The 15,670-nt window shown below is 40.5% G+C and overlaps 1 protein-coding gene across 3 annotated transcripts in view; it reads left to right on the plus strand.

Annotated features, from left to right (window-relative positions):
* KLHL32 (kelch like family member 32) overlaps positions 1–15,670 on the plus strand; it is a 162,522-nt gene that overhangs the window by 73,600 nt on the left and 73,252 nt on the right. For all 3 annotated transcript variants that reach the window (XM_081140543.1, XM_081140545.1, XM_081140544.1), the window contains exon 5: positions 11,903–12,001. In XM_081140543.1, the coding sequence (XP_080996669.1) occupies positions 11,903–12,001 (99 nt within the window). The remainder of the gene's footprint in view (positions 1–11,902; positions 12,002–15,670) is intronic.

Below are 15,670 nucleotides of genomic sequence, written 5' to 3' on the forward strand. Positions count from 1 at the left end.
GCATTGCTGGAAACCGGGATACCACAAAAGCATGCCCTAGGTGACGTGGTTTTCTAAAATAGTGAACAATTCTTAGTAAAGTTACACACAAAACAAAACAATAGTCTTGGTTTTTATTGTGGTAGCAGTCCTGGAAATTTTAGTGTATCTTGACACAAAACAAAAAATTGTGTTTATGTATAAAACAGTTAGATTCTGGGCTTAGATTTCTATAAACAAGTTTTTTTACTTATGTGCATATCCAGCAGGTCATTCACATGTGCAGGATATAAGGCAATTGTTTGTGGTTGGTGGCTGTCCTACACATTGCATAACATCTAGCATCCCTGGCTGCTGCCCAGTAAATGCCAGTAGTGTCCCCCATCCTGAGACAACCAAAATAAAATACCTGCAAGTTTCCAAATTGCTCCCTAGAAGGTTGTGTTGCTGTCATTAAGAGCCACTGCTTAGCTATTCTAAATTCTACACCTAGATGAAGGTAGAAAATCAGAAAACAGAATGTCCGGGTTTTAAAGATCTCTTTATTAACTTTTACTTTTTTATGTAGTTCTCTATAAAATACACTTTTGATGGTATTGAAAGTGTAGTCACTCAGTGATACTCTTATTTTTTCTATTTTATTGAATTTATTGGGGTGACATTGTTTAATAAAATTATATAGGTTTCAGGTATATGATTCTACAGTACATCAACTGTATATTGTAATGATAGTCTTAATGTCAGCAGGAAAATTTCCATCAGATCTCAGGGCCTGGAAAAACTAGCTAGGGTTATTTTAGTATTTTTATTTTTTAAATCTTGTATTAGATTACATTCCCTTTTTAGTTTTGATGCTAGGGAGCTTAGAGCCACATTTATGGCCCACTTTCAATAGTTATGAGGATATATATATATATATGTATGTTCTGTTCTAACCTCATATAACTTTTTGTTTCCTGTTTTCTTTAGCTCAAGATAGTTATGTTCCTAATTTTTAAAGGCTTGTATTAATGCCTTAGATCCTTCTCAAAATTAGAGTATAAGTAAATCAATAAAGCGAAAATAAGATTTGGGATCCCTGACTGGAAGTTTTTGGTATCCCGGGGTACTTAAATGTTATTTGTAGGCATGAATAAAATGCTACACCCCATTAGTTCTGCCTACAAAAATAAAATGTCTCCAAATTCCTAAGTTGTTCCATAAATAAGCCATTCCACTTGCTTCCTAAAATTTTTCCATCCTTATTTTTAGCACTAAAAATAAAGGGCATGCAAATTCTATAAAAATAAATTACATTTTTCATCTTTGAAAATGAAAAAATCACTCATGTTCACACAAATATAAACAAGAATAAAAGTGAAAAACAATATTCACCCAAATTCTCACTTATTTACACATTCTATATTATCTGTCCCTTGTTGTTTTTTCTGACCTTTTCCCATGTGCCTAAGTAATTATATACAGATTTTTGTGATTATAATTTATTTCAATTACTTTTCTGGAATTAGGTAAATGTACATTTATTCATAAGTGCATAGTATATAAATAATACTGTTATTATAATCCAGTTTTTTCTTTTATTTGGATTATTTTAAATAAATTCATAGATCTGGAATTACTTGATCAAGAGAAGGAACTTTTTTTGTGTGAGAATTGCCTTCTGAGAGTTTTATAATAGCTGCTGTTTCTTATACTTCTTTCCCTAAAATAGAATTCTTGAGCCCCCTGCTGGAAGCATTTAGTGTTTGTCTGAAGTGGTAGTGCATGGGAGTTCTACAATTCTAAATAGAAGCTTTTTAAACCAATCGGTAGCAAAAATATATGGTCTTTGTGGTTAATTTCAAGATAAAAACATGACTAGTCAAACAGAGTTTTTGAGATTTATATTTTAAGTAGATATCCATTTGAGTAAAATCATGATGTAAACATTCAAATGAAGGGCCAATTCCAATGTATTGAATGTCGTAAATTAAGTTGTGAATATTTTCTTTGTGTACTTCAAAAAAACCATCCATTTATAGTTTACTCTCAGATTGAGATCCATTAATTCATCAAGTACCTAATGAGCACCTACTCTGTGTTAGGACTTACCAGAAGTTAAGGATGGATTGATGAAAAAACGGACAGGGAATGTTTTCTCAGAGTGAGTGGAATCGCCAGACCAACACACATGGCATTTATTGTGAATGGACTACCAAGGGCCTGAATTACTGGTGTATGGAGCATAGTGAAGGACCTGAGAATGGTCACTGCTCCAAAGTTACACGAGTTCAGATAAGAGAATGAGTAGAGTCTTGGTACTTCGTAGCGCACTACCCAAAAGATAGCAGGTTAATTTGCATTTTACTTTGCAGGGAGCAAAAACAGCCATTTGCTATATGGTAATGGACTAGGTATGGCTTCTGAAAAACTGGTCAGAGCCTTGCGTCCTTATACTAGCATGTGTATGTCAGGGTGGAAACAGTTTGGCATAGCCCAGAGAATACAGCCACTGATTTTAGGGGGAAACAAGCTTGCTTCTGGCCTGTGGCAACTTTGGAAAATTTATGGTTGAATCCCAGACTAAGTATCCGCTCTGCTGACTATTGCAGGAAAAGGTTACTATCTTCACTTCAAGTTCATTGTCCTTAGTCCTCGGATACTCATTCTTGCCCGGCAATGCTCATTTGTTTCCTTAGCAAATTTACTTTCCTCCTCTCCATGGTAAACGTCTCATGTCTCCTCCCTTCTCAAAACCTGCTCTCCCCTGTTATCCCACCTCCACCGCACACACCACAAAGAAAACTCACCTTTCACTGAGGAAACAGATGCAGACAGGATGATGAACTTTCACCATCAGAGCCCCAGCCCCCCCTTTTCTCTTCACTTTGTACCCCCACCTTTTATGGTGGGGAGGTTAAGCCCTGGGTGCCGCTCCCTCCTACCCTGTGAGCCGTCACTCCTGCCATCCTTGTTTCTGTCCCTTCCCTTGTCCGCTTCTCCCTCTCTCCTGGGCATCCCTGCCAGCGTGTCAACGTCCCTGTTGCTTACCTGTCACAGTCCTTTTCTCGCTCTTCTGTTCCTCGTCAGCTACCATTTATCTCTCTGCTTCCCTCCCCAGCAGAACTCACGAAAAGAGCTGCATAAGTGTTCTCGGTTTTCTTCGTTTTCCCACACACTTTTCCGCTCATCAAGCCTGGAGACTTCCATCTTTAGCGTTGCCCTGAAACTAGTTCTTGACTGTCCCAGATGTTGCTGAACCAGCTAAATAAGGCCATCGGGACCCCTCGGCGGCAGCCAGCCCCGCCGCCCTGCCTCTCCGCGGGGGTGGGCTCCGGTTCCGTGCCCCCCAGCTCCCTGCCCATCGCTCCCTCCCAGGTGCCTTGTCTTGCCCCCTCCACAGGCCCCGAATTCCCCTGGTGCCCGCACCCTCCTGTTCAGCCTGACGAGCTGCTGTGGCAGTGCCATCCAGACCCATGTCACTTGGCTCAGTCTTACGCTACTGACTCCCACCCCCTGCAGACCAGGGGCAGCAGCCTGTGTGTGCGGGGCCAGGTAATAGGTGATTTAGACCATATAAAGCTCCGCCACACCTACTCGGCCCTGCTGTTGCAACAGGAAACATCCAGACACAAAATGTGAGTGAGTGAGCATGGCTGTGTTCCAGGGAAACTTTATTCCTGGAAACTAAACTTTGAATTTCATTTTTTTCACATATCACAACGTATTTATTTATCTTTTGGGTTTTCCCCTAATACTTGAAAAAGTAAAATTCACACTTAGACATTGACGCCTAAAAAATGAATTACTTAGGAATAAGACCTAAGTGAGGAAAATCATTAAACTCCGGAGGAAGAAATCAAAGAAAAACTAAATAAATGGAGAAATATTTCGCATTCATGGGTGGGAAGACTCAATATTGTTAAGTTCTTTCCAATTTGGTTACTGTGGCCTCAGTCATAACCCCAGTAAGTTATTTTGTGGACATCAAGAAATTGATCCTAAAGTTTAAATGGAGAGGCAAGACCTAGAGTAGCCAACACAGTATTGAAGGAGAACAGCAAAGTCAAAGGACGGACATTTCTTGACTTCGAGACTTACTACAGAGCAGCAGTAATCAAGACAGCGAGGTATTGTTGAACGAGTAGACAGTACATCAGTGGAGCAGCACAGAGAGCTCAGAAATAGACCCACATAAATTTTGTCATCTGATCTTTGACAAAGGAATAAAGTCTACACAATGGAGCAAAGATAGTCGTTTCAACAAATGGTGCTGGAACAGCATCCTCATGCAAAAAAATAAATGAATGAATCTAGGCACAGACCTATGAGAGGCCCCATCCTTCACAAAAAAAATGTACTCACAGTGGCTCACAGGCCCGTTGTGAAATGCAATAACAGTAATCATAATAGCAGCTACATTTTTTTTTTTTTTTTTTTTACCCTATAAAACATGCCAGACTTACTCTAAGAATTCACCTGGGCTATCTCATTTTATTCTCATGTAGACTGTGGAAGAAGGTAGTAGACATCCATTTTACACCATGATGCTAAAAACAAGCATGTCAGTGACTTGCCCAAGTTCCCATAGTGGACTTTTACCTCCATTCCTTATAAAGCAAGTGCAAGGAATTCCCCAAATGAACATGGACTTGGATATTAATGGTATATTTCTCATATGAAGAATTATTTCACAGCTTCCTTCCATGAAATGAAGCATCCCCAGCTCCTACAGAATCCTGTGTGCACTGCTCTCAGCATGGCTTGTCCGGCGCTGGAATCATTCCGTTTGGCTCTTTGCTTCTGTCTCTGCTGTAACACTCATTAGTAGCACAGTAGTGGCCAACTATAAATGAACAGTGGCCTCAGCCCTCTTCATTCTTTCAGAGACCTTCCATCTTTGGCTGTTGGTATCTTAAAGTAATGTGTCCTTCTCCTTTGGTCATGCGAGCACTGTAAGCAGCTAGCTCTGGGTGGAGAAGCCCAGGCCTCATTAGTAAAGCTCTATGGGATGAAACTGCTCATGTTCCTCACACTTGAAAGAGCACTAGTTATAAAAGTAAGTCTTAATAATTAATTTGGCTTTTTTAAAAAAACCTGTAATGACCATCATGTTTCATTATATTTAATTGCTGGAACTGCTTCTTTTTCTTAAGAGTTAAATATCAAAAATTTGTTCTGTTTTCTCAAATGAGGCCATTTTTTAAGGTGATATAAGTATATATAATTTATCTTTACATTTTGCTAAATAATATATCTTGTTAATTTAAACATAATGAAGAAAACTATGTTGGAAATGACTAGCTGACAGAACTATTAACCTCAGAGCTTCAAAATGCCAAAATCATGTTAATGGGGAAGGAACCAAAAAAAGTAGGGCTTACTCGTACAGTGTGAAGGAACCCAGTTTTTTCATATGAAGAATTATTTTGTAACTTCAGTGAAATGAGGCATACCCAGACAAGTGCTCTGACAGCACCCCGTCGCGACTGCTATCTTAGCATTAATCATACCCCAGCTAATAATTTCATTTCACTTCTTTCTTCTCTCTCTACTCAAGCACTGAGCTAGAGTATTTCATCCATCATCCTTCCCCATGTCCTAAAATAGGAAAGGAAGGACTGGTTTCAACGGCAGTGTCTAGACTGGAAAATCCTCTAAATTGCATTAATGATAATAAACAAAATTTTTACAAGACAACTTGTAGTTTTCTTGGTAATGTAATGTTAGAGTCTCATCTATTCCAAGCCTTCTTCCTGGCATCTTAGAGAAGGCCGTGCTTCTGCAACCTGCCTGTAACCTTAGGAATCTCAGCTGAACCCAACGACCCTGTGTGTGAAAGAAAATAATAGAGTTGCAAAGTGATTCCTACACCTTCCTTTTTTTTTTTTTTTTACTAGGATATTTTAATTTTGTTTCACCTTTGTGGTTTTTAACATTCTTTAAGATATTCTGAAAATCAAATCTAGTTTTCTCTTTTTTTCATATTCTAATAAATGGAAAAGTTGATTGCTTTTTCATGAATTGAAAATAAATTAGTAATTTTAAATGTTTGCTATTGAGATCTTTTAGAAATTTGTACACGTACTTACTGTGTTTGGGAAGAAACCCACCTGACAAAATTTGTAACTTAAGGAATCAATTGAAATCACAAATTTATTATATACAACAGTGAGCCCAACGGTTGCCTTTATGTGGATATGTTATTACCACTGTTAGTTGAAATATCCGTTGTGTTCCTTTATTTAACACCTTCAGTTAGACAGTCCTTGATGAGGGTTACCATGTGACCAGGCTCCCCTATGAAGGCTTTTGACATCTTGCAACATTTCCCTCAGGGACTGTATTTTTCAAGCCTGTGAATTTTAGTAAATAATTCTAGAGATGCTCTTCCAGGGTGTTCAACAGCCATGAACATGAAATAGGATGGACCCTGCCATCAAGGTCTCATAGGTAAAACATGAGAAAGATACATGCATATAACTCATTCACTTTGCTGCATAAAAAAGAAACATAATACGTAACATTTATTGAAGATTTACCATAAACAGGAACTGTGCTAAGAGCCATGGTCTACGCTCTGATTGCCTACACAATATCCGTTTCTTCTTTTTTCTTAATACAGAACTCCAATTTGATTTGGGACAATAGCACATGGAGCCATAAAAACTCAATTTCCTAGGTTCTTCCATAGCTATGGTTAACCACATGACCTAGACCTGGCAAATGAAATGGAAATGGAAGTTTTTGTGGCCATGTTTGTAGGAAATCTATTGTTTTCTGACAAATAATGACAGAATTGGCTGCCCATGGTTTTTGTTTTATTGCCCTCTCTTTTCTTTCTGCTTTGAATGCAGATGCAATGTCTAGAGATGCGGCAGATATTTTGTTACCATGAAACCATAGGCTAAGATTAGCCAAGTAGGAAAATACGAGGAGACTGGTTTGTTTGCACTCCAAGCTGCCTAATCCAAGTTTTGTGGGGAAAATAAAACCCATGCTTGTTTAAGCCGTTTTGTTGACACACAGGCATATGCAGCTGTAGTGATGCATAGCATTTTCTCAGTGCTTAAAACAATCTTTTGAGAGAGGTATTATTTTTATTGTACAGATGAAGACACTGAGGCACATAGGATTTGATCATTTTCACAGTCTCATTTGGCCAGCAAGTAGAGGAGCCAGGATTTGAAGTCAGGCAGGGTGACCTAGAGCCCATGGGTCTAGTTCAGTGTTTGTGGTGGTTGGTAACCCCAGGAGATTGATTCCAGCTGGAGGTTGCAGAGAGGGAAGATCTTACAAAGTTTTGTGAAGGAAGTGGACTTAGAGTTGAATTTTGAAGAATGGGTAGGGTTTTGATGTATGGATATTGAAGAAGCGAGGTGAGGGCATTCAAGGTAGAGAAAAAGATATTGCCTGAGTGTTAAGAGCAGTGAGCTCTTGGCTTTAGCAAAGGGACCATAGGTGACAGGATTGGAATTAAGTTTTAAAAAGTAGGTTGGGGGGTCACATCGTGAGAGTTTCTGAATATGAGAGCAAAAAGTTTGAGCTACATTCAAATATTGGGACCTGATTTATGGAGAATTACTGAATTCTAATCAGTATTGCTCAAATCAAGCATTTCAACAGATATATTTATGAACATTTCTCAAGTGATAGAGAAATTTAGAAAGTAGATTTTATATGTTTTATTATCCTTACTTGATTTATTTTTCTTTCCTAAAAATAAAATAAAGGGGTCTGTTGTAGAGGTGCAGTCCATGAATAATACAGAAAATCCTTTTGCTTAACCTAGGCGCCACCTTGTGGATAAAAAAATCCTTAGTGTAATGGCTTTGAAACAAAAACTACATTGATGGCAGCTTCTCATAGCTAGATTTTATGGTTCACATTCTGTCTGTAGAAGTCTCCTGAAGAACTTTATGCAAAGGGTTTTATGTGTCTTGAATATGTGTTGATTTAACAGTTATTTAAACTGTTGTATTTAATTTACTTGGTGGTTTATAAATTCAAAACTTTGATAATTTGCTGTAAATTGTGAGGATGGTGAGCTTTTGTATTCCTTCCCAAACACACATTCTCTGGAGAAGATCAACAAAGCTGAATTGAAAAGACTCCAGCGCATATGGGGCTTGCGAATGCTGGTTCTGTTTCCATAAGTGAGACCTGGCTTTCCTGGTTTTTTTTTTTTGGGGGGGGGGGGTTCAAAGTGCACCCTTTGAAAGCACTTAGGGATTTTCTGTGCTAAAGCATCTTTTAGAAAAACTTGTGTTATAATGAGAAGAAAACACAAACTCCAGCACAGTGAAACAAGAAACAAAGACAGAAACCATCCAGGCATGGGATTTTCATGGCAGGGTTTCTCCAAGGGAGCCTGCTGGACGTGTTACATGTGCTGCGGAATATTCATCTTGTCTCCCTGTGATATCTGTCTTTGTGTTTGGCATTACGGAGCCTGGGAGGTTATCCTGAAAGCCAGTTGTGTGAGATAAGCGCAGCTGACAGGATTTAAAGGCTGAGACCAACCTTTCTAATCTCTCTATTCCCCATTCTGTGCCTTAGGCCATGCCTCTTCTGCAAGAATACACCACATTCTTGCACCTGTGATGGGAGCAGCACTCATTTCCTGAATGTCAGTCACAGCCTCTCTCCTTGAGGAGTTGGGGAAATGCAGGTTTTCCTTCTGACTAGAAGGAAAAGGAGCTATAGAGACTTTTCAGAATAAGAGGAGTGTGGGTATTTTTGCCACATGTGCTTAACTTTTTCACTTCTTTAAGTACTTCAGAAATATAATTTATAGTCCTTCTTTTCTCTTCTGTTAGATTAATCTAACCAGAAGATTAATTAAAAGTTAAATTAGCCGGGCTGGGCGTGGCTCAGCGGTTGAGCGTCGACCTAAGATCCAGGTGATTGGGGTTTGATTCTGGGTCAGGGCACATGCCCGGGTTGCAGGCTCGATCCCCAGTTGGGGGCTTGCAGGAGGCAGCCGATCAGTGACTCTCATCATTGATGTTTCCATCTCTCTCTCTCCCTCTCCCTTCCTCTCTCTGAAATCAATAAAGATATACATTTTTTAAATTTAAATTAAAAATTAATTCTGAATTTTAAAATATACTTAGAAATAAATTGATTTATCGATGATCTATTATAAAATAAATTCACCAAGACTAAGTGAAAGTTGAGTGTTAGGCATTGCTCTGAGCACTGGGGATACAAAATAGATTAACTCCGTGTTCTGGATCTTATATCCTTCGAGTGGAGAAAGATAAAATAATCAATAGACAAATATGTGCCATGTCGAGAGGTGGTAAGTGCTATGAGTAAGGACATAGGGAATGAGGAGTGCTGGCGCATGGGGCACTGTTTTACATAGGGTGGTCAGAGAGGGCCCCCAGGTAAGACGATATTTGAGCAGAGGACTGAAGGACAGGAGGGGGTGAGCCATGCTGGTGTCTTGAGAAAGAGTGATCCATGCAGAGAAAGCAGCTAGTTGGAAACACTAGGGTCCTCAGTGTATTCAAAGAACCTTTTATGTTACAGTGAAGAATTGGGGTTTTCTTCAATGAGATAAAAAGTCATTTGAGAGTTTTGAGTAAAGGAGTGACATGATTTTATTTGTGTTTTAAAGGACGAGTTTGACTGATGTTAAAAACAGTGTGCGGGGGCAAAAGAGAAACAGTTCAATAGTTAGGGGGCTATTATATTACGTCTAGGAAGACAGTGGATTGGACTAGAGTGATACGGATGGAAGTGGTACTGAGTGGCGGTTGGACTCTGGAACTGCTTTGAAGATAGAGTCAACAGGAGTGGCTGGTGGATCGGATATGAGATGTGAGGAAAACAAGAGGGGCTGAGAATCACTCTGGGGTTTTAGCCTAAATAACTGAGAGTTGCTCTTTGCTGAGATGGTAGGGTTGGGAGAGGAGCAGGTTTGATGGTCGGTGGAGAGGATCAGGGTTCAGAATGGGGCGCATTCAGTTTGAGCTGCCTGTTAGACTTTCTGGTGGCGATATGGCATAGGCAATGGACAGAATGGTGTGGAGTTCAAGGGTGAGGTGGGCCTGAAGAAACAAACTTGAGTATAATCAGCATATAGATAGTTTTAAAGCCGTGGGGTTACATGACTCATCCACAGTGAATGGAGAGAGGAAAGAAGAGATTTGGGAACTGAGCTCTGGGCATCTCCAAAGCTTATGGGTTGGGAAGGAGGAGAGGGAGCGGTTAGTGAAGTACAAGAAACCAGCAGACGGAGCGCTGTGCCAGAAGCAAGGGAAGAAATCATTCTAGGAGAGCGATCAACTTTGCTAACTGCTGCTGGCTCGAGTAAGACTAATTATTGAGCAGTGTCCATTGGATTTGCCCGTTGGATTTGGAGGTCACTGGTGACCTCGACCAAGAGCATTTTTAGAGGAACAGGTGAGCAAAACTCAGCAGGGGTGTGTTCGAGAGAGAACACAGTAGAACAAATAGCGGCAAATATAGGTGTTTTATACAGACACCCTTCCTGAGGGACTTGGTCATGAAGGGGAGCATGGAGGGAGCTATGGAATCAAGGGAAGGGGTTTTCATTTCTTAAGATAAAAGCTGTCACTGCCTATTTGTATGCTGATGGGGAATTACCACCAGTAGAAAGAACAGATGATGATGCAGGACCGAGAGGGGATAATTGCCAGCAGAAGGGTTTGGGATCTCGCGCACTAGCAGAGTGTTGAGGAAAGCAAGACGTGCTGATGCGGAGATGGGTAGGTGGCCGGTGGATTTGGCAGAGAGCCTTTGGAAGATCGCTAGGTTAGAGCAAGGAGAAGACGATGGGGGGGAGAAGTAGCAGCGTGGGAGTGAATGGACCACATCAGTGTTTCAGAACCACTGGGGGCTTGGTAAAACACCAGTTGCTGGGCCTCCCCCTAAAAGTTTCTGAGCAGTTCTCCCAAGCTCCCAGGTGATGCTGATGCTGCTGGTCCAGAGACTCCACTTTGGGAACGATCGGGCTGGGGAAATGGGAAATGAGTTAAGATTCCAGGAGCGGCACTAAGGCCTCCTTGGGTCTGTCAGTCATTCATGTAAAATGAATTTAGTGAACGTGACTGTGGGTTTTTCCTCCAGCCCTGTTCAGCAGCACAAAGTTGGAGTTAACCAGAAAAAAATGAAGAATTGATATCACCAGTATATTTGGGAAGTTTTACTTGTCTGTGATGCCTTCGTGTTGTGAAGATGCTATTTCTGCATCTTGCATTTGAAACAGAAAGGATTAGAGAATCTCAGATTGAGAAAGAGAAAAAAGAAAGTGTGTGGTTGAAATTTTCTATTGTTGGACTTAGAAGTAAAATGGAATAATATCCACCTCTAGTCTCATATTGCAAGGAGAAACATAAGCCCCTTTCCCTGAAATACCTATTAACTGTACTGATATAAAATTCTGAAATATACTTTGAAAAACTAAAATTTGTTTTTGAATGTTATGAGATTACATACATCACAAGTGAATTTTAAAACTATTATATTACTCTTTGCAAATGTTTATATCCTTCTACAAAAATATGTTGTTAGCCCGGCTGGTGTGGCTCAGTATTTGAGTGTTGACCTATGAACCAGGAGGTCATGGTTTGATTCCCTGTCAGGGTACATGCCCAGGTTTCGGGTTCAATCCCCAGTAGGCCGATTGATGATTCTCTCTCATTATTGATGTTTCTCTCTCTCTTCTCCTCTCCCTTCCTCTCTCTGAAATCAATAAAAACATACCTATATATAAATAAAAATAAGTTGTTAAATGCAGAGCCTTATACACAGGAAATGAGTATTAAAATGAGAACTCAGCTGTTAGTGAGGGCCACAGCTCATTAATCAGATATAGCATGTTAAGCGGCAATTTAAATATAGCAATATATTTTCATGTTAAGCAAGTATTAATTTTTAAGTAACTGATAGTTTCCTTTTTATTAAAAAACAGATTTTGTTGGAGCCAGGCGTGATCCAGGACGTGTTAGCAGCTGGCAGTCACCTGCAGCTGTTGGAGCTTCTCAATTTATGTTCGCACTATCTCATCCAGGTATGTGAGCTTGCATCCTGCTGATGAGCCCTTCACACTCCTGCAGTTACAAGCTGTACCCACCAACTGGAGCCCAGCGACAGGTAAAATGGAAGCCGGGTAGATGTGTCCTGTCCTTCTCCCAGACACGAGCTGAGAGGCTCCTAGAGGCCAGCTGCAGCTCTCATGTCCTAGCTCATGGCCCCTACCCTCCGTGTCCATTGCAGGACCCCACAACCCTTGGGCAATAGAGTAACTCAGCCACACACATTGCTGGGGCCTGAGAAAAGATGCTGGGATGAATCTTGATTTGAAGCAGTGTTGTCTGGTTTCCACAACAAAATAACCACAAAGCACAGAAAGTTGGGTAGTCCCTTTAAGATATCAGTAATAGGAGCTAATACATCACAAAGTCACATATAATTAATTAGCACATGAACTTCGCAGCCAGTAAATGCTGGGAAAATAATGAGTGATCTGTGCATTATTCCCCTGATTTGCTGGGGTGATCAGGATGGCTCTGTGAGGAGGAGGGAGAAAAAACTAGTGTGAGTTCACAGATGTTTCACCGTCTGTCCTCAACAACTTTGCACATTTTTATAGGCTAAAGATCAGAGACTTGAAATGTACCCAGGTTGCCCAGGGTGACATGGCTGGTGAGTGGTAGGCCTTTCTCATTCCAAAGACCATTTTTTCTTCTTGGATGAAAACCCTTTGGCTGAGGAGGAAGATAGGGGCCTTCTTAGGCAGATAGTATGGCCATGAGACTCTTTATTTTACAGAGAGTTAAGTACTAATTCCCTATACTGGGATCCTCCCATTTCTTCGACTTGTATGACTTTGGCTTCCACTTATTACAGAATTGTAACAACAGTGAAGATAAATTTTAAAATGATAAATCTACCCAATTTAATTCTACTGTCCTTGTGCATATGACATGAGATTAGTAAATAGAAAAAAATCTATTTGTTTCCTGCTCAATTATTTTATTTCCTTCCTAATTGTTTTCTTTAATTCTAAATATGGCCTTTATTGTTGACTTCTGTTACTCGCTAGGTAGTTTCCAAGTCTGTTTCTGCACATTCTCAGCAACCTTGGGAAATGGGAACCAGTGCTTCCCAGGGTCACAATGTGAGGAATGTCAGCCATGATCAACTAAGGAGCAGTTCAGATACAGTGTAGGACAGTTTCATCACCTTAGCACATTTAATCTAACAATAAATGTGTAGCTATTTTTATCTTATTTTCCTTTCTTTTCCCCTCCTTATCATTGGGTAGTATGGGAGAGCTGTTTGTAATCCCTTTCTGCAAGTAGCAAACGGGAACAGAAAGGTTACATGACTTCAGAAGCGTGTTTGACTTGTGAAATTGATATTACTTTTATTTGACATTTCTACATCAAATACTGTAACTCGAGCTTTCAGCATCATTACCTGACTCACTTTTTCCATGATAGGCATAATCAATGATACGTGTTGACAAAAATTTGGTTATTGCTACTTATCATGACGCATGTCTAAATAGTGGGCATATACAGGTGTGTGTGTTTACCTCTATAATTTTCTATAAATGAGAATTCCAGGTGAACATTAGAAGTTTATGAATATTTTCCCTACCCCATCAGATGAATTTGTTGAAATAAGTGACTTAGAATTTAAGTCTTGCAATTCATTATTTTGCTGAGGGAAACATGTAGCTTGCATACAGATATATTTTGTGGACACTGCATTTGTTATCACTCTGCTTGAGCAGTGGTTGAAATTTTCATGTTCTTTTCACCGGTATGTTTTCGTCTTGTTCTCGTGTGTAACTTAATTTTTCCATTTTATCTGTGATTATTGCAACGTGTCCAATGTGTGGAAAGAACTTTGTGAGAGAACTAAAACTATATGTATGTAGAAACCTTCATTATGCTAGTCTTTAAAAATATATATCTTGTCTTTTCTTGGGGATTATAAAATTACCAGACTGGGTCAGTCTGCTTTTATATTTTGACACAGGCTTATAACAATACTTATTTACATTTTTTGGTATTATTATTCAACTGATTTTTTATTTCATATAGAACCATTTTATTGAGTATAAAAATATTTTTGTTAAAATGAAAAATCTTCGGTGCTTAAAATGTACTTAGAAATTGTGTCTATCAATCAAGACATATATTCTCCATTCTTGCTTAGTATTTTATCCAACTAGGAGTTTGTGAAGCCATTCTCCTCACTAAAGTGTCTGGTGCTGTTTTGTTGTTACCCAATTGCCATCATTTCTTTGGTTTTCTTCCAGAGGTGTGAAGGGTAGACCCCTGCTCTGATACCTCCTGTTGTCCTCCAGGGTTCACTTAAAAAGCACGTCCAGCCCGGCCGGCGTGGCTCAGCAGCTGAGCGCTGACCTGCGATCCAAGAGATCGGGGTTCCATTCCGGGTCGAGGCACATGCCCGGGTTGTGGGCTCAATCCCCAGCCGGGGGCGTGCAGGAGGCAGCGGATCAGTGACTCTCTCATCATTGATGTTTCTATCTCTCTCTCTCTCCCTCTCCCTTCCTCTCTCTGAAATCAATAAAGATAGATTTAAAAAATAAAAATAAATAAAAAGCATGTGCAGGGACAACCCCTTGTTTGATACTTAGTGAACCATCCCTCGCCCCTGAGTCTCCCTGAGCCTCCCAGCTTCAGCAGTTGCCTTGGCCTGAAGCTGTTCTGCACATGCATGGATGCTGCTCCCCCCAGCAAAGGGAGGGGACACCTTGATGCCACTGTGGGCTCCTTTTTCAACCTCTGGAAGGTTACTGAGGGCAGGGACTCTGAGCTACAGAAGGAGATCCCCGCTGTGTCAGTGAAGACAGCCATTGAATTAGCCTCCCAGCTTGTAAGGCCTTCACCTTACTCATTTTTAGTCCCCAGGCCCTCTCCCAGGGTCTGTCATTGAGGACACACAGGTCCTCAGCGCATGCTTGTGGAATAAACGGGGAGACCAGCAGTGAAAATGATGCTGACTGATGAGGGTGGGAGTGAGGGTGAGCAGTGGCTACAATAGCCCATCACCCCAAGGTAAGGGATTTGTAAGCAACTCCTCAGGTTTGTGTCCTCTCCCACCCACTTTGCAGGGAAATTTCATAGGACAGTGCTATGGAGACTGTCCTGTTAGTACGTTAATAAGCATGACCTGTCCGACTTTTACCTGCTGTCTGAGATCCAGTCCCAGATGAAATGTGGGTGCTCCTTTCTCTGTTCCTCCTGCTGCTCCCCTTCCTTGTCCACTGTGCTCTTTCAAAAATTTCATCAGAAGGATGCACCAATTCATTAAACAGCAACTATTGTCTTTAAAATGGGCCCCGCAAAATGCATGGATTTCCTTGCTTTGCAGAGTACGGTTTCCACATATGCCACTCACTGTTTCAAATCTAATAATGGGACCTCTGCAGACATCTCAGGAGTGATGGCTATAGGTGTAGAGGTGTCAGTGTGTCCACTGGTCTACTGAATCCCTCAGGTGAACATTATGAACTTCTTGAGTCTGGATTGTTTCCCAAACTCTGTTTTTTCCTAGCCTTTTTTATTAGCTGCTGAACATCTCCACCTAAACATCATACAGGCGATTCAAAATTACTGTGAGAAAAGATGCCCTTTTCTCTGTTGATGGTCCCATCTATCCACTAGTTGTCTAGGAATTTGGACATAGTGTTAGGCTCCTC

Source organism: Miniopterus schreibersii, assembly GCF_964146895.1.
Source record: "Miniopterus schreibersii genome assembly, chromosome: 6".
Lineage (NCBI taxonomy): Eukaryota > Metazoa > Chordata > Mammalia > Chiroptera > Miniopteridae > Miniopterus > Miniopterus schreibersii.